Here is a 22,529-nt window from a genome sequence, read left to right on the forward strand (position 1 = left end):
TTTCTTTAGCAGATTGAGCTTCGGGACATACTCGAGAAGTAGCGGTTCATTCCAGACGTGCCCTTGAGTTATCTTTACTTTCAGTTTTGTTCTATTCGAGAACTATACTCTGAGACTTGTATATTTTTATTCGAATTCTGTATTCAGAGGTTTGTACATGTGACAATCAAATTCTGGGTAGTGTTGAGTCTTAATTAAAGTCTTCCACTTATTTATTATCTTTTATTCTCGTATTTCCACTTCTCTATCGTTGTGGTTGGGTTAGGCTGACGTGTCCGGTGGGAAATGGACACATGCCATCACATCCGGATTTGGGGTGTGACAAACTATCTAAGATGTTTCTAATAAAATAACAAATAACTTGAGATAAATATAATTATAGGACTAAACATTAAAGAAAAAATAAAATTAAGTTGTATATTTTCAATTCGATTTTGACTCCTTACAAGTCCAAATCATCTCCAATTTTCCTCAATTTTAGCATATCGCCTTGTCCATGTGTTTTTTTTTTTTTTTTTATAACAAGGCCTTATTTGTCATGATATTAGAAAAGTCTACAACTATTGGATGAAAAAAAAATTCCAAATCATCTCGAATGATTTATAAAAATGATTTGGGAGGTAGTTGATTTTGACCTTTTGATTTTGCTTGATTCATAGACATGATTCAAAATCAACAATTTTAACGTTAATTTGACTTTAAAGGTTTGCTCATGGAGTAAACGGAAGTCAAAATTTCAAACTCACCAATTTTCAGTCATTCAACGTAATTTCATATCTCGTTTTTTTCTTATGGGCCAAAGTATAAGATGTTGGGTATGTTGGGCTAGTTTTGAACACACGAAATAGTTTGGGCCTCATATTCATAAAAAATCTTAACACATATATTATTGAAGTACTAAAAGATAATATAATTGCTTCTTATTTTTCTAAATAAATAATTCAACATTCAACCAGTACGTTGTTCTACTTATAGCATAAGATCTAATCGATCGTATTAAATTAATTATGCATAATTGTATCCAATGTTCTTTTCAGTAAATTTAATTTAAAAAATGGTTCAATTTTGTTGGTCCTCTACCTTTTTATATTTTGTAGCTGGCAATAATTAGCACACCAATCTATTAGATATTTTTTTATCTGAATCAGGAATAATTATTGTCCAGAGAAATCATATACTTATCAATTATTATTATTTTGGTTTTTCGTCTACGGTTTGAATCACACACTATAAAATTTATTCGGGGAGTGACACTCTCAATAGAACTTTTTCATACAAAGAATTCGTATTAGTACTTATCAATTAATTATTACTAATACATACTTGCTTCTTTGTCAAAAATAAGAAAGAAAACAAAATAAAGAGATCATTTTATCGTTAAAAATTATCCACGTAGTGACCAACAACTAGCAAACCTTATCACGAGATTCTATATGATACTATATATGCTTTGTTTTCTTGATATTTCTTTTTATTTGATATTCGATATTTATATTAAAACTGAAATAAATTTTAAATTTATACTAAAAAATTATATTATAAAAGGAGAAAGATTTTCTAACTATATACCTCACTCTTGTAGTCCCATCCTCACTACCACACACCTTCATTTCTCATAATTTTTCCTAAATTATATACAAATAATTTTTTACTTACATACCATATACAAAAAAATATATTATTTTATTTTTCTAAAAAATATTTTTCATCCCACCGAACACACCTTTATACACTTATTTTCTGACTATGTATATCTAGACATTTACTAGAGTGTTACAAAATAATTTCACAAGGACTGTTGAATATATGGGTGAAGGACTGGTGAATTATGTAATTAGAAGGAAATAATAAAGTTACATCAAAGACAAAATGGTTCATTATTTGATTCACCAGCCACTACTGCAGCTGCCTTGATTTATCATCAACATGATCAAAAATGCTATGAATACCTTAATTCAATCTTGCAACAACACAAAAATTGGGGTACGTACCATGATCAACATAACATTTTTTTTTTACGCATATAAAAAAACACTCTATCTGTTTCAATTTATTTATCTTATTTTCATTTTTAAAAAACATATTTTTTTCCTACCCCTAAGCTAGAACATGGGCCTATCTACGAGGTTCAAGACTTTAACTGGCCCAACTATCTTATGAAGGGGCGGAGCCAGCCTACTGTCAGGGGTTCCAAACCCCTTCAGCGGAAAATATTACTATTTATACATGGTTAAGATTATTTTTCTGACTGTTATACCTTAATTCAATCTTGCAACAACACAAAAATTGGGGTACGTACCATGATCAACATAGCATTTTTTTTTAGTTATGCATATGAAAAATCACTCTATCTGTTTCAATTTATTTGTCTTATTTTTATTAAATTTTTTTTTATCTCTTTCCGACCCTAAGCTAGAACATGGGGCGATCTACGAGGTTCAGGAATTTAATTGGCCCAACTATCTTACGGAGGGGCGGAACCAGCCTGCTGCCAGGGGTTCATCCGAACCCTCTTCAGCGGAAAATATTATTATTTATACATGATTAAAATTAATTTTTATGTATACATAGTAGATGTCGAACCCCTTGAATCAGTTCGTACGTAATCAATGAGGATAATTGTATTTTCTAACCGTTATAAATCCATCGACTAAAACAAAATTAAAAGATTGTATGGTTAAAAAATAAATGTCTTGTTTATTTTAATGGTTTAATAATTAATATATAATCAATAATCTTCTTTTTTGCTTTCTAACTTTTTTTTTTTTTGGCCTATTATGTTTTCATAGTTCCCACTATGTATCCAACAAAGATACATTCATTGCTTTGCTTGGTTGATACACTTCAAAATCTTGGAGTACATCGGCATTTTAAATCAGAAATAAAGAAACTTCTAGATGAAATATACAGGTAAATTAAATCTAATTAATCACAATCATATTTTATAATTGGCTAAATATTTAAATAGCCCCTTAAACTTGATAGCATAAGCTAAGGTATACGTGATGTTAATATTGTCGTGACCAAATAGATACTTTAACTTGACAAAAGTGCATCTTGTGAATGTCTTTGATGTACATTATTTGCAACGTCATAATAAAATAAGCTTTTGTTAAGTTAAAGTATTTATCTGATTAGTAAAAAAGTTAAAATTCTAAGTTTAAGGGGCTATCTAGATATTTCACCTTTACGATTTTGTTAAGCCTATAGTATATTATAATAATGTCAATTATTTATAGGCTATGGCAACAAAAGAATGAAGAAATTTTCTCAAATGTCACCCATTGTGCCATGGCTTTTCGACTTCTAAGGATGAGCAACTATGATGTCTCCTCAGGTTTGTTACTAAAAACTCGAGTCGATTTCTCAGATGATTACTTAATTAATAATTATTTTCTCAGAAAGTTAATTTTGTTGTTGAAGAAAATTAAAATCAAGAAAATATAATGACGTTCTGAGATAGTAACTTCAATATTAGCTGAGTTACCATCTGAGAAATTAAACCCTAAAAACTCCGACAACAAAGTAGTTCGCCTTAATGAATTCAATTAATTTGCAGATGAACTAGCAGAATTTGTGGTTGAAGAACATTTCTTTGCAACAAGTGGGAAATATACAAGTCATGTTGAAATTCTTGAACTCCACAAAGCATCACAATTGGCTATTGATCATGAGAAAGATGACATTTTGGATAAAATTAACAATTGGACAAGAACTTTTATGGAGCAAAAACTCTTAAACAATGGCTTCATCGATAGGATGTCAAAAAAAGAGGTATTTTATTTTGTGTATTTTAATTTATATCGTGCATAAAGTTTGAGAACGTAAAGATAACTTTTGAATTCTATAGTGTCTATATAAGCTAGAGGCTTACATGTACGATAAAGAATAATTTTTGAAACTTATAGTTTTAAACATATGATGTTATTAGTATTGTTGATAGAATGGGATGTTAGAATTATAACTTATGAACTATACAAATATAATATTTGGTACCACCACATGATCAAGAGTAGTAGTGGCGATGATGTAAATAGTAGTTAATGTTATTTTTTCGTTACTAACAATAATTTTATATTATTCTGTATCGTCTCATTTCTTAAGGTGCGATTCTTCCTTGAATTATATGTAAATACAAGATATTTTATGTATCGAACTTTATTTTTCTTCTATTACTAATCTTGGAAATATTAGGTGGAACTTGCTTTGAGGAAGTTTTATACCACATATGATCGAGCAGAAATTAGGAGGTATATCAAGTCATACGAAGAGAACAATTTTAAAATCTTAAAAGCAGCTTATAGGTATGATTATCTATCATTATCACTTGTAAATTCATTTTAATTTGTATTTACGTTTAATTATGTTAATTCATTATAGTGAAGTGATGAATTAAGGGAAAAATATATGGAGTACTAGGCAATAATTTCATGATAATAATGTATATAACTAACATTTATCGTGTTTCTATTGAGTTGGTGTCATATACTCAATGTAACTTTATGTTATAAAAAAGCCGATAAGTACTTTAACTCTATAGATGTCGGGATAAGATATGAGATTAGATGTGTCAACTGGACGGGTTAGATCAAAATTAAGTGGACAAACCCCTTAGATGTGAGGCTTGATGTTTTTGCAACCAATTAAGAGAGGTCTTCAATAATAAGAGCTACAAAAATAGGTTGGCTAGACAACAAGCACAATCCAAGATTCCAATCAAGTTGCGATCAAGGCTGAATATGCTGTTAGAAATTTTTATGCACAGTGGAAGCATACTAGAATCTTACTACTTACATGAATAATAGATAATCAAATCGTTTATGCTAGAACTCATATAATATGCTAGAACACACAAACTTACTGAAATTTAATTCAAGATTTATCTCTTGAAGCGTGAATAGATACCTTCAAGCGAATCCCCAAGATAGACAGACCTTCAAGCGAATCTACAAGATAGACAATAGCTATGGTCTTCTACAGTGATCCCAAGTTCACATTCAAACTCTCTCAATACTTGGGTGGGCAAGTATGAATAGAAACCTTCGATCTTTTTCTAGGTTAGGAAAATACTTATAGAGATTTCTTCCCAATCCAGCAAGGAGCAGAAAAGTATACGTTTGTTTTCTTTTTAACCAAAACTCACGCTACTTTCCTCCTTCTCCCTCAGAAAATAGGATTCCGAATTCTAGTTAAATATGGGCATTATAGGGACCACATAATTAATTACTGAGGCTTCCTATTATGGAAATAATTCCAAATAATTAATTTGAATTATTCTTACCACAAATCATTCCACTAGGAATTCGTAATTGCACTTCTCTATTAATATTTCAAAATTCCCCATTAAACACTTAAGTAATTCCTCATGTTAAGATTACAGATACTAATCAATAAATTAAATTACTGACGAATCTAATTTAATGATTAATTTTCTTTAGAGCACTACTTAACTTATTTCGTGTGTCAGATTCATAAATCCACTTGTAGGTTTGACAGGATGAAAACTTATAAGTTTCTCAAAAAGGCATATCAATCAATCTCTATAACGAGACATGAATTCTATCAACTAACTTATTATTTCACCAATATATATTATTATCATCCAATCTACCAGGCTTATTGACCCATATCAGAATCTCACCTTTTAATAAATCAAAACGATAATTAATATATACAGATCATAATAGTTATTTCAGGATTAAGAATATAAATACATTTAATAGTTTAGAGAATATGTTTTTGTTAGTCAGTCTAAAATAACTATCTCTACTCAGTCCCGTTCAATACATACAAAATGCACTAGCACAAGAAGTTGGAACTATACCGTTCCCATAATCAAGATAAATTACATATAATCTTTTGCTACAATCGTACCGATGGCATATCCAATTTCCATCCTAGATTGTGAACAAAAAACTTTATACTTATAAGAACTAATGATTTAATCCTCTGTGTATAAGCTACATGTCACGGACTTAGAGTCTTACTAAAGCTCCGTGCGGCACTTGACAACTTACTCACGAATCTTTCACGATCTTGTAAGCTCAAGTAAGCTCTTTTGAAACTAAGATCGCTAAGAGAATGCTTAAGGAAAGACTTAGAGAATTTTGGAAGAAGACTTTTGTATTGCTTTGAGAATGCTTACAACTTGCTTGGTTGGATTCTTGGTTGGTTGCCTTGCAAATGAATGGCACCACCTATTTATACTAACTCCTAGGGACTAAAGTACAATTTTAAATTACTTTCTAAGTCCCTAAACTATTTACACTTTGGTCCCTCCCTAGAATCTTCTACTAATTCTAGGAAATTCTAAAGCTTTCCAAGAAAATATCTAGTCCCTCTTCTAGAATTCTCTACACATGCTAGAGAATTCTAAGGCATTCTTGGAAACTATCTAGGACCTTCCATTGCCTTCTAAGTTATTCTAGAGAATTCTAGGAAATTCTCTAGCCTTCTTGAATAATCTAGAGGGTTCTAGAGTCTTCCGGAAACCTCTCCACAACTCTAGATCCTTCCGCCTCTATCCGGACGCAAAATTCTACTGCGATGTGGCGGGACGTGACATACAACTCTACACTCTAAATCATCTACTATATAAGTAAACGACACCATAAACGAATATATGATCTATTAAAACTGAGCAAATTTTATTCTATAATAAATATTACTTCTTAACATATGGTTAATATTATATATCCCAACAATCTCCCACTTGGACTTTTAACCAGCACAATTGTTATAATGTACTATATCTAAATGCATAATTAATAGTATATACCCTAACAATCTCCCACTTAGATATTTAATCTTGAAAATTGTTAGAATACTATATCTAAATACATGATTAATAGTATATACCCTAACAATCTCCCACTTAGACTCTTAACTATGCATTTGCAACTTTCACAAGCATTCCTTTATTTCTTATCAAAAGAAATTTACCAAGTCATTTTCTCATGCAATTTTGTCTAGTAGTGCTTCGTCGTAACAAATCAATTTTGTACTAGATCTTGAGAGAGCTTCTCATGAAACCTTCCAAGAGTTTACTTCTTTTCAGGAAATGTATCATAAAAGTTCTCTCAAGCATACAAAACAAATCAATTTTCACTATGATTCTCCCACTACGACTACGCACTACTATATTATCACACTTTCATGATCTAGAGTCTTAACGTTTTCTTCAAAATCTTTCGATATTGAAATATTAACAACTTTTCATGTAGTGTTCTTTAATTTGCTCAACATCACTTTCACTACTTGAGGTTGTAGTTTTCTTATGTCTAGTAACGTTTCTCCCACTACTTAAATACAATGGAACGTCATTTCTGACATACCGATTAGAAGTTTTTGAGTGTTTGAATTTACAATTGACTTATTTGTTATTTCTTTGTTCAATTCCTGTAAAGCTAGTTTACTTCTAGGAACATGGTTTACTAAATGATCCTGTAATGACCCTGAAGGTCATTTTTGGAAATTTTCTTGAAATGACCGTTTTACCCCTCCCGATAGTTTTCCCGAGTCCTAATTGTTGTATTTTCGAAGTTGGTTTGGAGGAAAATTGATGAAAAGTTGAGTTTTTAAGAGTTAAAGTTTGGTTAAAAGTGCTATTTCGAGTCATTTGGAGTTTCGAGACTCGAATCGGATTTCCGTCGATTCCAGCGGTTTTAGAATGTCAAAACGGGTCTATAAGAATTAACGGAGTCGAATTTGGAGTTAAAACGAAGATTTGAGGTCTTAAGTTGCAAAAATTGTGAAATTTTGATCAAGAGTTGACTTTGGTCAACAAACGAGGTTTCGGTGCTCGAAATGGAATTCCGAAGGCACCGTTGGATTCAGGGGGTGATTCTAAGTCTAGAATGAGTCTTGGTTGAATTTTTAGAGGCCCCGAGTGCGTTTCGAGTTTTTGAGCCTAAAGTTAGTTTCTTGACGCCTTATGGGATACCGGGTCAAGGAGACCTCGAATTCAAATTCCGACGATTTTATTGAGTCCAAAATGTCATTTTCAAGCTAGTAGCATATTTGGTTTGTGTTCAGGAAGTGCCAAATGAGTTTTGGGTGAGCTTTTAAGCTTCTTGGATGCTTTGACACTATTTCAGCAAATTGTGGCAACTAAAGGGTTCATTATTAGTTTTAAAGGTCGAAAATTTATTCCAAAGGTTCTGAAATTTTGAGCATGAATTATAGGACTTATCTGCAAATTGTGGTGCATTTTCGCTAATCCGAGATTGGACTTTTATAGCAAATAAGAAACAATTGTTTACCGAGTAGAAATGATATTTGACTGGGTAAACGAGCATGAAATTGAGCTTCGATTGAACGAGCAGGTCCGTATCATTATTTAAGACATTTAAAAAAAAAATCGGGTCATTTCACTATCGTATGAGGAAATTACGGTCTTTTCAGTGAAAGATTTAACTGCTGTTTTTCTGGTGCATAACAGCCATGTACTGTTATAAAAATCTCAGACTGTGTGCATTTGGTATTTTGAGCATATCGGGAGTTCTAGAGATCGGAATGGAGTGATTCTTGCGGGTTTCTTCTTGAATTAATATGAGGGTTAGTATTCAATCTTCAATTCGACATTTTCTCATAATTTCTTTATACGGTTTCTTTTCATATCCGTAAATCTCTTGGGAAAAATTGGGGTTTTATCGATTTGGACTCCCTTTTTGATGAAAAAGGTATATTTACGATCCTTATGTTATGGGTAAACTGATTTTAACATAAAATTATTGATTCATCGATTACTTTCATCATATTAACCGCGTACAATTAAAGTTAAAGTTTGATAAATTGAGAATTTCAAGGTCGATCTCAACTCCATTTTTGATGAAATTTCATATTTGAACTTATCTAAGCATGGGTAAGATGTTTTTCAAGAGATATTTCATTTTCGAGTCGGGGTTTCGGATCCGAATATTTTAGGCTTCTTCAAGAACGTGGATTTTCCTTCAAATTGAGTTTGTGAATTGATTTCAACTCCGTTTTCAAATTGGTTTTCAGCATTAGCTTCCAAATATTTTAAGGATCATTTTACATCAAAAATTTCAAGATTTGGGTACCGTTTTCCGGTATGAGACTTTTGGACCGTTTTGCCCTTTTTCCCCTAAATTTCTTGATTTTGGTGTCATTGGACTCGAATTGTGATTGTGAATAATTGTTTGAATAGATTATCGTGATCCGAATTACACTCGGAAAGGAAAGGCTCAAGTCAAGTAACTTTTGGAGTTCGTTTTAAGGCAAGTGGCTTCCAAACTTTGTAAAACTCTTAGACTACGCATGACTACTTTCCTAATTATTCTCGTATTTCTATTTCTCTATCATTGTGGTTGGGTTAGGTTGACGTGTCCGGTGGGAAATGGACATGTGTCATCACATCCGGATTTGGGGTGTGACAAAATGGTATCAGAGCCCCAAGTTCATAGGTCTCACGTGTACAAGCTAAGTCTAAGTAGCGTCTCGAGGATCGGTACAGAGACGTCTGTACTTATCTTCGAGAGGCTATGGTGATTTTTAGGAAAGATCTTCATTACTTGAATCTCTATCGTGTGTCCTTGGTCCGATCTAATTCTTATCACTTCACTCTGTTCTCTCTCTCATTGTAATGACTCTTGGTTGGTCCTGCGTGGGTGCGAGTTTAGGTGTCATCGCGTGATTTTAGTGTTAGATCTGGTTTTGATGCGGAGGTGATAGACTTGTTGAAAGGAAGCGTAATCAGACATGGAATTCTCTTCGAGACGAGTGAGTAAGGTTGTAGCCAAGGGATGTGTTTTGAGTTTATGATATTGGAAGATGAACATTTATTAAGAGACTTCAGGAACGTGTTAGTTCTCCGGTCATTTATTCAATAACGAGAATAGTGCTTGTGTGACTTATACGACGAAAGTGGCTAGACAATGAAGAATGGTGTAAGTAAGAGAATGACTATGTTGAGAGTGCTGCGACTTTGGAAACTACAGTTGTGAAGTTCGTCAAAAGGGATTAGATTGCGTAGTATATTATGATGATGAAGTTGCACCAACCAAAAATCAGAAGTTCTACGGTGGTTTTAAAGTGTGGGTGTATATCATTACAGGGTCATTGTACGGCGACTACGACGGTACTCGTGTTATCTTGGTTAGGGTTATGGGCTATGTTGCTTCTACCATCGATCGGGCTTACGAAATTGTGCATATCATTTTCGGCCGGAGACTGAAGTCCTTCGGTAATGTTTTGCAACTATTTAATGAGTGTAAATGAACAGGTTGTTTGAGTACGACCTTCTCAATGGATCTGATGTCTTCTAGTGGTGGATTTAACGGTTGTTCATGATGTGGTACTAGTGATATATGGAAGCGGAGAAATCTGAGTTGTCAGCTGTTTCACCTAATCGGGTCAAAAGGTTGATGTTGCATTCTCGATTGAGAAATCAAGTGGTTGCTACTATGAACGCTTGAGTTAAGCATTAATTATAAGGAAAGTTATAGTGGTGGATCGAGTGAATCGATCCTGTCTTGTTTCTAGGACGAGGTACGACCCTTGGGTGGTCATGATTATATTGGGAACTAATGACTTCATGATGAGTCAAAAGAAATGGGCAACGATAAGGCATGGATGAAGAAAGTTTTAACAAGTATACTCGTGTAAAGGCAATTAAGGATTTTAGCGAGAAGGTACGATTAAAAAGGAATCGGGCTGGTTTTATCAAGATGTGGGTTGGCAAGGTAAGAGATGATTGGTTGTATCAACCTTTTTAGCCATTGGAAGGACTTTCGCATGGTTTGAGTTGTAGCAGTTAAATACTTGTGATTGTAGATGAGTTCGATGAAGTTTCATTTGAGAAGTTTGACTTAAGGTAAAATGTAATATGCGGTGGATGTTTGGCCAAGAAACTAGAATGAGAAATGATTTACGGGAAGAACAAGAGTCTTGCGCGATGGATATAAGTTAAGAGATGTGAAGGAATAAGACATCACGTGTAGATCCTTAGTTTGAAGTTGAAAATTGTGTAAATTTCTGCTTTTATGTTAGATATGACAATGCAAGGTGGACTGGTTCAGCACAAATGTATGATGTGTTATCAGCTACTTTCTGAACACTTGGTATTGGTGTTGGTGGTAAACGTTGATGTATGAGGAATTCTGCAGTTTTTGAATTGGTTTGAATTGTTCAACTTATGGTAGGTGGCTTACGAGTGTCCAACCGGAGGAACTTATAGCTCTATATGGTTATTGAGAATTTTGAATTGGGTTGATAACTCTATTTATGGAATTATCCAGACTGTTGTAACGCGTTACATAGATCCTTGATGGTAAATAGAGGTTGTCTGCTCATAGTATACAGAATTATTGGAGTGACCAAGAACTGTTTCAAGTTTTGGCCTGAGATATATGATGGTTTGAATAATAGTTGAAGCTAAGTAAGTAAAGGATCGCGTGTAATCGATATTGGTCGTGATTCAATAGTTCTATCTCAATGAAAAGGTACTATGACATTTAGAACTTGGATTATTAGCAATTGGGTGAGACCCATATCGATCGTGGAATGCTTTAATGGAAGGAGGAAGTACCATAATTTAAAATTTTGGAAGCAACGATGTGTTTCTAAGAATGATTGGATACTAGTGGTCGTCTGAGGGTAAAGTAACTGGCCGGTGTGACTATGATGTTCTGGTAGTATTGATATTGTTGGCTTTAATGGATTATTGTAAAGAGTATGAGAAATTGGATAAATTGAGTATATCTATGATTGTTATGAGGCCGGACTGGCTGATTGTGAAGTCAGACGAATGGGAAGGTGTGTTATGGACATCGTGGAAGGGATATCTTGGGTTGTTCAATTTCAGTTTTGTATATTCTTATGTGACCACCTACCTCATTTCAGACATGGTTTTGGATTATGATTCTCTGTCTATGTTCAGACGTGTTTTTACTTTTGTGGGTGAATGCCTAGTGGTGAATCAGATGGACTGATTCATGCTCTCTTGGCAGAATATAATACTTGTGTGGGTGGGCCGATTCAGAGATAGTGGGTTCGATGTGGTATTGGGGTGGTGGAAGGTTTTCAGAAGTTCTACAAGTGTCATCTTGCTTTTGGAAATGTATAGAGAGGCTACTGTATGTGGCTACAGTTTTTGGCTATTTTGGTATTTATCTTGCCCCTGTATGCATGGTTCAGCTAGATGTGGTTCGATGCTTAGGTGGCCCGTGGGCCTAGTTCTTCCGTTGCTGGAGTTGTTTACAATTACGGATCCTACTTCAGTGTTTTGGTGGCATCCTTAGAGGTTTTATATGCTTGGGTGGGTCGATCATCAGTTGGATACTTGATCATTTATATCTGTGGGTTAGATAAGCGTGATTATTCCAAGATGGGTGCTCGATGGATATGCATCAAATTAGTATGACTCAGACTTATGGAAATGTGGTAATGAGAATGGAATTTTTTCTAGAGTCGGCGATGGTTCGTGTGTTGTGAGAGCTTGGTGACTGATTTAGGTTCATCCTTGATTTTTCTGTGGTTATTGATTCCGAAATTTCTCTCGTGGTTACATGATTAGGGGTTTGTCATGATTAATATGTTGTGGTTTTGAAATCTTAGATTCAGATTCAGTCTTTGAGTTAGTCAGTGGTTTGAAATAACCTTTTGAGGGTTAAGTTGTCAAGATTGATTTGGGAATCCTTTTTATGGATCTTTGGGATAAGGTTTAAGAATGGGTTCGTTTGGAGTAGTAATTATTGAGTTCGGAAATTTCACCTCGAGGTTGATAGCGGCGAGCATTTTTTTGCCTTCTTCTACTTTATATTCGAGGACGAACATGATTTTTAGTGGTGAATAATGTAATGACCCTAAAGGTCATATTTGGAAATTTTCTTGAAATGACCGTTTTACCCCTCCCGATAGTTTCCCCGAGTCCTAATTGTTGTATTTTCGAAGTTGGTTTGGAGGAAAATTGATGAAAAGTTGAGTTTTTAAGAGTTAAAGTTTGGTTAAAAGTGCTATTTCGAGTCATTTGGAGTTTCGAGACTCGAATCGGATTTCCGTCGATTCCAGCGGTTTTAGAATGTCAAAACGGGTCTATAAGAATTAACGGAGTCGAATTTGGAGTTAAAACGAAGATTTGAGGTCTTAAGTTGCAAAAATTGTGAAATTTTGATCAAGAGTTGACTTTGGTCAACAAACGAGGTTTCGGTGCTCGAAATGGAATTCCGAAGGCACCGTTGGATTCAGGGGGTGATTCTAAGTCTAGAATGAGTCTTGGTTGAATTTTTAGAGGCCCCGAGTGCGTTTCGAGTTTTTGAGCCTAAAGTTAGTTTCTTGACGCCTTATGGGATACCGGGTCAAGGAGACCTCGAATTCAAATTCCGACGATTTTATTGAGTCCAAAATGTCATTTTCAAGCTAGTAGCATATTTGGTTTGTGTTCAGGAAGTGCCAAATGAGTTTTGGGTGAGCTTTTAAGCTTCTTGGATGCTTTGACACTATTTCAGCAAATTGTGGCAACTAAAGGGTTCATTATTAGTTTTAAAGGTCGAAAATTTATTCCAAAGGTTCTGAAATTTTGAGCATGAATTATAGGACTTATCTGCAAATTGTGGTGCATTTTCGCTAATCCGAGATTGGACTTTTATAGCAAATAAGAAACAATTGTTTACCGAGTAGAAATGATATTTGACTGGGTAAACGAGCATGAAATTGAGCTTCGATTGAACGAGCAGGTCCGTATCATTATTTAAGACATTTAAAAAAAAAATCGGGTCATTTCACTATCGTATGAGGAAATTACGGTCTTTTCAGTGAAAGATTTAACTGCTGTTTTTCTGGTGCATAACAGCCATGTACTGTTATAAAAATCTCAGACTGTGTGCATTTGGTATTTTGAGCATATCGGGAGTTCTAGAGATCGGAATGGAGTGATTCTTGCGGGTTTCTTCTTGAATTAATATGAGGGTTAGTATTCAATCTTCAATTCGACATTTTCTCATAATTTCTTTATACGGTTTCTTTTCATATCCGTAAATCTCTTGGGAAAAATTGGGGTTTTATCGATTTGGACTCCCTTTTTGATGAAAAAGGTATATTTACGATCCTTATGTTATGGGTAAACTGATTTTAACATAAAATTATTGATTCATCGATTACTTTCATCATATTAACCGCGTACAATTAAAGTTAAAGTTTGATAAATTGAGAATTTCAAGGTCGATCCTAACTCCATTTTTGATGAAATTTCATATTTGAACTTATCTAAGCATGGGTAAGATGTTTTTCAAGAGATATTTCATTTTCGAGTCGGGGTTTCGGATCCGAATATTTTAGGCTTCTTCAAGAACGTGGATTTTCCGCCAAATTGAGTTTGTGAATTGATTTCAACTCCATTTTCAAATTGGTTTTCACCATTAGCTTCTAAATACTTCAAGGATCATTTTACATCAAAAATTTTCAGATTTGGGTATCGTTTTCCGGTATGAGACTTTTGGACCGTTTTGCCCTTTTTCCCCTAAATTTCTTGATTTTGGTGTCATTGGACTCGAATTGTGATTGTGAATAATTGTTTGAATAGATTATCGTGATCCGGATTATACTCGGAAAGGAAAGGCTCAAGTCAAGTAACTTTTGGAGTTCGTTTTAAGGCAAGTGGCTTCCAAACTTTGTAAAACTCTTAGACTACGCATGACTACTTTCCTAATTGTGTTGGGGAGTAATGGGGATTGAGGATGAGTTTTATTTGTTGATTGAAATTGTTGTAAATGAAAGATGGGGAATAAAACGAGCTAAATGTGTTATATGTGACTTGAATTTGTTGAATAAGTCATGTGATAACTGATATTGAGGGGATANATTGATACAGACATTAATGTTGAGACAGATGATGTGTAATACTATGATGTGGTCATGATATGGTTGTGATTGAGACAGGTGATGTGTAATACTACGATGTGATCGTGATATGGTTGTGATTGAGACAGGTGATATGTAATACTATGATGTGGTCGTGATATGATTGTGATTGATGACATGTGCATATTCATTATTCATCCCATGTGTGAACTATCTGTTGCATGAGTTCTGAGACACTGATATGAGGATGGATGGATATGAGACACAGTTGAGACTAGCTCCGGCTAGAGATATATGAGATGGACTAGCTCTGGCTAGCGATTTGGATGCCGATGGGATCTGGTTCCGGTGGTGATACATGGTCCATGTGTGGCCCCCATGGGTTCTGATTTGAGTATTCAACGCGGATTGATTACGTCAACAGATGTGTATCGTAGGACAAACATGCATCACGACTACATGACATCATTATTGCATTTTGCATCGCATTTGCCTTATCTTTGTCTATGATGTGTGGATTGTATCGATTTACCCTTCTTATGTGGAATTTGATCTACTTGCTCTTATTTGTTGATCTGAGGTTGATGAGGATATACTGTTGGTTCTGGCTGTGAATATGATCTGTTTAGTATAGGTTGGTTGGTTTGCTGCTAGATTGAAGTTTCGGTGGTTCGGTTGGGATTGAAATGAGTTGTTTGTAGCTGCTAGTTTTGCTTAGTTTAGAGTTACTTGCGAGTACCTGTGGTTGTCGATACTCACCCTTGCTTTTACACAATTGTGTAGGTTGACAGCTCTCTCTCATATTCGGCTTAGTAGTTTCTTTAGCAGATTGAGCTTCGGGACATACTCGAGAGGTAACGGTTCATTCCAAACGTGCCCTTGAGTTATCTTTACTTTCAGTTTTGTTCTATTCGAGAACTATACTCTGAGGCTTGTATATTTCTATTCGAATTTTGTATTTAGAGGTTTGTACATGTGACAACCAAATTCTGGGTAGTGTTGAGTCTTAATTAAAGTCTTTTGCTTATTTATTATCTTTTATTCTCGTATTTCTATTTCTCTATCGTTGTGGTTGGGTTAGGCTGACGTGTCCGGTGGGAAATGGACACGTGCCATCACATCCGGATTTGGGGTGTGACAAACCTCATCTAGAAATCAGACAGTTTTGTTAACAATTGTCTTATTTTCTTTAGGACACGATAATAAACATTCTTTCATTCTTTAGGATATCCAATTAACACACACATTCCGTTCTTAATTCCAATTTTCTTATTCTCCCACTCAGCACATGTGTTGGACAAACCTATAACTGAACATGCCACAGATTAAACTTACGTCAAATCCAACTAGTTCTATAGTTGTTCAAGGTACTGATTTGAAAGAAATTGAATTCAGTATGTGATATGTAGTTATTAGAACCTATCCCGAAAGAAACAAAATAACTAATAATAAGCCAATAATTAATCTTATCATCTTCATAAGAGTCTACTTCTTTTCTCTTCTACACCAATCTATTATAGAGTGTCTGGTGTAGACAATTGAAATGCAATTATTCTATAAGATAAGTGACTCATGAGCTTTGCAGAGATGTTTACGTCACTACAGTTAGATTGCAATGACTTTATATATTTTTCATGATGCTGTTTTCGTTTGTCTGAAAAATTTTGAGTTTATCAAGACATTTAGACTTACAAAACATCAAAAAATATATTCATATCATTAGTAACCTTCTTGAAAACTCAGAATACTGAAATTCACCTATTGCCCAAATGCTCATTTATTACACAAATCAGAATAGATTAATTATAACTTATCACTACCTCTTTTTCCTTTTTAAGAGGAAAGGTCTCTTAGTCATTTTTCCTTCTAAACAAGACTCACATGTTGGTAGTAATTCACTTTCAATGAACCGTTATGTCCATCCATTAACCAACCTCGAAATTCTATTTAGAATAAATGACTTAGACACTAATGTACAAATAAGTTTCATTCAATTTAAAAGATATTTTCCCTTATGAGACAGATTAATATAATTCAATTCATGAGAGATAATACTAATAAAAGAATAACGCATCAATATACCACAAGAAATAAAATATTCATCAAACTCAATGATAGGAGAGTTACAAACAAATATATTAAACACTCATCTCTTATCTAGTTAGAAATTGAAAAATAATTCCTTCTAACATAAGGTACATGTACAATGCATTCTTTGAATTAATATATTATCCCTACCAAAAGAAAAGCTTAAGTAGTACTAAGTGGGTGCCTAAATTAAAGTCTATTGAGGATATGAGATATAATACATTAAATAGATCATAATATTTTGAATAATCCTAAATTACAAAATTCAGGGCTCATTTATACATATATATCCATGCATCTCGAATAGCCAATCTATGGGATTGGGGAACTACTCATGCAATACACATGTACAATGACCGATTATTCACTCCATAGACTTATACAGACCTAACTCAGATGGAGAGCCTACTGTTAGTTTAAGTCAAGTGAAAATCCTCTAGTTAGATTGATCCAATCTTATATTACTCAGTTTAGGAGAGTTAATACAGATTATCAAAACTAGACGATTAAATACATAGTCTGATAGGGAGGAAGGTCTAAGCCAGCACATAAAACTAATACGTCACTACTATTTAATCAAATATGACCAAAAATTCATATAATGATCTGAAAAAAATAAATTTCTTACTAGGTCGTTCTTATGAATCTACCAAATTTCAGATCAATCAGAGTTTTTTTTTTTTCGAATTCCAAAACTATGATCAATTTGGTTGAAAACATTGTTTGGCCAAAATAGAATTTAAGATTTTCCCTCTTAGTAATTCTTATCATATATCATCATTTTGTGAAATGGATACACGAATTAGGAATAAAGAACAAAATTCTAAAATTCCAAAAAAAAGAAGCATGTTTATATATACATTGAATATTAAAATTCAAAACACAATCTCATAGATATTAATGCATCTTGAACAATAAATTTTGATGAAAAAATGACTACTCATGCAACATACATATGTGGTGTCAGATACTCACTTCAACAAATTTAGAACAAAAGCTAACTCAGATGGAGAGTATATGTTAATTTAAGTCAAGTGAATATCATTATCCCTAGATCCATTGATCCATTCAAATATTACTCAGTTTAGGAGAGTCACTACAGATAATCAAAACTAGAAATTAAACTTTAATGACTTATATTAATTTCATCCATTATGGAGGAAGGTCTAAGCCAATACATGAACTTAATACTTCACTAAAATTAAGTCATGAAAACCATAGAGAACAAACTCTATCACCACTATATTATAGTTGAGCAATTTTTCGGTAAAATTAATTTTTCAAAATACAAAAATTATCTAAAAACATCATCTGAACGACCTCAAATTACCAAATCACTTCATAATAATGAGTATTTTAAATTTGATCGTTTCTGATGAACCTACCGAATTTCAGGTCAATTGGAGCATATAAAGAATCTATATTTCCAAAGCTATGACCAAATTCAAATTCAAGTAATTTAAGTATCTTTAGGAATTAAAACAATATGACATACATTCTTATCACATATCAATTCATGTTAAATAACCATGTGTAATCATGTTCCAAATTTAACATAAACATAATTAACATAAAGAATATTCTTATCATATTCAAATCAAATTTTAATCTGACAAACTACCTAAACCCATCTAAACGATTTTCGTGGGAACCATCAAATTTCAAGTCAATAAGATATCATAAAACTCATGATCACCTTTTTGAAAAATTAATCGCTTCAGGCATAGTTAAAGATTAAACTAACTTGATTCACATTTTTATTCTCGTTTTAATAATTATCTCATGAGCACAAAACATACTTGTGTCATGTCTTTCGGCAAGACACACAACTAACCTCTTTACAACATATTGTTCTCTCAATTAATACACTTGAGAATTCAAAATATTATATTTCTCCCTTTAAATTGGTGAAAAATCTTTAATATCTCTTCTCATGAATAAGTGTTACTAGTATCTAAAGGTAAATCTCCTTCCGAGTAAACAAATCTTTACTAGTATACATTTATGAAGAACAATCCACACATGATACAATGAGAATATTCTAACGACTCAAATAAATAGACCACTTTCGTGAATCCTAGTTATTTATCATAATTCTCAATTTACATATTATAATCTCAAATATATATAATATTAAGAACTTCTAATAATTCCAAATAAAGAAACCACTTAATGGTGTAATCATTTATTAATTATAAGATTTTCTCTCTCTATATATATATCAATAAATACGTATTAATATATTCAAGTGATGTTAGGAATGCTCATATAATTAAGTACACCGCTAAAACGGCTAAACAACACAAGGCAACCAACCTAAGACCTTGGTGAATTGAACCCAATTGTTCAAAACACGTCTCCCAAGTGCAACTGTTTTGAAAACAAAACAAAAAAAAAACTTTCCCTTATCCCACACTTAATTGTGTCAGATAAATTTTTCTTCAAAAAAAATTAAAAAAATAAAAGATTAAGGGTTGGTTTTATTAAGAACTAGAGGTTGGAAAAGAACAACACCCACTACTAACAGTTGCCGTCGGGATAAGGTAAAAAGTTGCCCCACAATTTCTGTTGTTTATCAAATAGTTTAGATCTGAACTTTGAACACGCCAAAAAATAGATATCATATTTTTTCTTCCGGGACGATTAAACTGACTTTTGCCGTCACACCAAATTCATCTCATCATTATTTAATTTTGGGAAAATGGTCAAAAATATCCCTCAACTTTGATTTATAGTTTGACTTTATCTTTGTCGTTAAAATAAAGTTAATTTTACCTCTTCCGTTATTAATTTCATCAAAATTATCCCTCATTTGACGGAATTTCCAAAATTGACCCAAATTATTCGAATTTTAAAAAATACCCTATTCCTTATTTTTAACCCAATGTCTTGACCCTCTAGAGGATAACCCATTCTCTCAAATTTTCCATATAACTTCTCCTCCATTGTTCTTCATTTCTCTTCCCTCTGATTGTTCTTCCATATCAACTGTGCCAACGCGTTCAATCAGTTTATGCACAAACAATGCCCTCACACTCCCCATTAATCTCACATCACAACCCTTTAAATCTGATAAAACAAATTCCATGATCTCTTCATCATTACCCCTACCGAAATTCCTTCACTAATACCTCATTTTTTTTGCCCCTAAACCCTAGCGAATCCAAAACCCTTAACACTGAATCCTTTGATTCCACATTTGGAACTTCTTATATGATGTCGTTTTGCGTTGTGATTTTCTTCGTTGATTTATTTTTGAAAGAGAATTTCTTCCTTGGATTACTTCGCACGTAACCTGTTCGACTAATTGTTTTAGATCGGTTATAGTTTTGAGGCATGTACGGACTTCGTAGGACGGTAGGGAAAAGGAGTTTTCAGCGACGAGTTTTTCGAGATCTGCAATGGATATTGAGACATTGTCGAGTTCGGATTTAAGAGTCGGGTTGGAATGCGGATCGGGCGTCTGAAGGATGCGAGAGAGTGTGGATTCAATGGAGTTTTTGGATTCCGAGAAAGGAAGGAACTTGGGGAGATGACCTAGAGTTTGATTCCGAATTAGAGGGAAGAGAAATGAAAAAGAATGGAGGATAAGTTATATGGAAAATTTGAGAGAATGGGTAAAAGGGGAATGGATTATCCTCTAGAGGGTCGGGGCAGGTCGGGCATTAGGTTAAAAATAGGGAATAGGGTTTTTTTTTTAAATTCGAGTAATTTGGGTCAATTTTGAGGATTTCGTCAAATGAGAGGTAATTTTGGTAAAATTAGTAACGGGAGGGGTAAAATTAACTTCATTTATCGGCGAGGGTAAAGTCAAACTATAAACCAAAGTTGAGAGGTATTTTTAACCCTTTTTTAATTTACTTTATGCTTAAAACGTTAAAGCAAATTTAAAATATAACATATTCATGCATATATTCACATACATATACACATGTTTTAAGTTATCTATTTAGAAGCAAGATTGGCTCTGATACCAATTGTTGGAAAACTTTAGGCACATCGAAAACATACTAGAATCTTATTACTTACATGAATAATAGATAATCAAATCGTCTATGCTAGAACATATATAATATTCTAAAACACACAAACTTACTGAAATTTAATTCAAGAATTACCTCTTGAAGCGTGAATAGATACCTTCAAGCGAATCCCCAAGATAGACAAACCTTCAAGCGAATCTACAAGATAGACAATAGTTATGGTCTTCTACAGTGATCCCAGGTTCACATTCGAACTCTCTCAATACTTGGGTGTGCAAGTATGAATGGAAACCTTCAATCTTTTTCTAGGTTAGGAAAATCCCTACTTATAGAGATCCCTTCCCGATCCAGCAAGGAGAAGGAAAGTATACGTTTGTTTTCTTTTTAACCAAAACTCACGCTACTTTCCTCCTTCTCCCTCAGAAAATAGGATTCTAAGTTCTAGTTAAATATGAGCATTGTAGGGACCACAAAATTAATTACTGAGGATTCCTATTATGAAAATAATTCCAAATAATTAATTTGAATTATTCTTACCATAATAAAATACAAATCATTCCACTAGAAATTCGTAATTGCACTTCTCTATTTATATTTCGAAATTAATTCCCCATTAAACACTTATGTAATTCCCCATGTTAAGATTACAGATACTAATCAATAAATTAAATTACTGACGAATCTAATTCAATGATTAATTTCCTTTAGAGCACTACTTAAAATATTTTGTGTGTCGGATTCATAAATCCACTTGCAAGGTTTGACACGATGAAAATTTATAAGTTTCTCAAAAAAACATATCAATCAATCTCTATAATGAGACATGACTTCCATCAACTAACTTATTATTTCACCAATATATATTATTATCATCCAATCTACCAGGCTTATTGACCCATCTCAGAATCTCACATTTTAATAAATCAAAACGATAATTAATATATACAAATCATAATAGTTATATCAGGATTAAGAATATAAGTACATTTAATAGTTTAGAGAATATGTTTTTGTCAGCCAGTCTAAAACAACTATCTCTACTCGGTCCCGTTCAATACATACAAAATGCACTAGCACAAGAAGTTGGAACTATACCGTTCCCATAATCAAGATAAATTACATATAATCTTGTGCTATAATCGTACCGATGACATGTTCAATTTCCATCCTAGATTGTGAACAAAAAACTTTATACTTATAAGAACAGATTATTTAATCCTCTTTGTATAAGCTAAAACTCTACATACTAAATCATCTACTATATAAGTAAACAGACACCATAAACGAATATATGATCTATTAAAACCGAGCAAATATTTATTCTATAATAAATATTTTTTCTTAATATATGGTTAATAGTATATATCCCAACATATGCGTCCTACATGACATAATACAAATAAATTCGAGTGTATCTCATACTAATTGTCATGTAGGACACGTTCGTTTACTTGTCTAACTTTATACAAGTTTAAGTTCATGTGTGCACACAAAATCGAATGACATAATTAATATTAATTAAAGTCAAATTAAAAAATATGTTTATATATTATGTCCCGCAAATTCTAATTTAAATTATTTTTTTTTGGGGTAGGGGTGGCGAGTAGGGGGTGGGTGGGTTGCGGGGGGGGGGGGGGGGGG

The 22,529-nt window shown here is 33.3% G+C and overlaps 1 protein-coding gene across 1 annotated transcript in view; it reads left to right on the forward strand.

Moving 5' to 3' along the window:
• Window positions 1-1,846: 1,846 nt before the first annotated feature.
• LOC125841592 (santalene and bergamotene synthase, chloroplastic-like) overlaps window positions 1,847-22,529 on the forward strand; it is a 23,242-nt gene continuing 2,559 nt past the window's right edge. The window contains exons 1-5 of the mRNA XM_049520743.1: window positions 1,847-1,983; window positions 2,790-2,910; window positions 3,240-3,337; window positions 3,560-3,774; window positions 4,195-4,304. Of these exons, the coding sequence (XP_049376700.1) occupies window positions 2,798-2,910; window positions 3,240-3,337; window positions 3,560-3,774; window positions 4,195-4,304 (536 nt within the window). The 5' untranslated portion in view covers window positions 1,847-1,983; window positions 2,790-2,797. The remainder of the gene's footprint in view (window positions 1,984-2,789; window positions 2,911-3,239; window positions 3,338-3,559; window positions 3,775-4,194; window positions 4,305-22,529) is intronic.

This window comes from Solanum stenotomum, chromosome 10, assembly GCF_019186545.1.
Source record: "Solanum stenotomum isolate F172 chromosome 10, ASM1918654v1, whole genome shotgun sequence".
In the NCBI taxonomy this organism is placed as follows: Eukaryota; Viridiplantae; Streptophyta; class Magnoliopsida; order Solanales; family Solanaceae; genus Solanum; species Solanum stenotomum.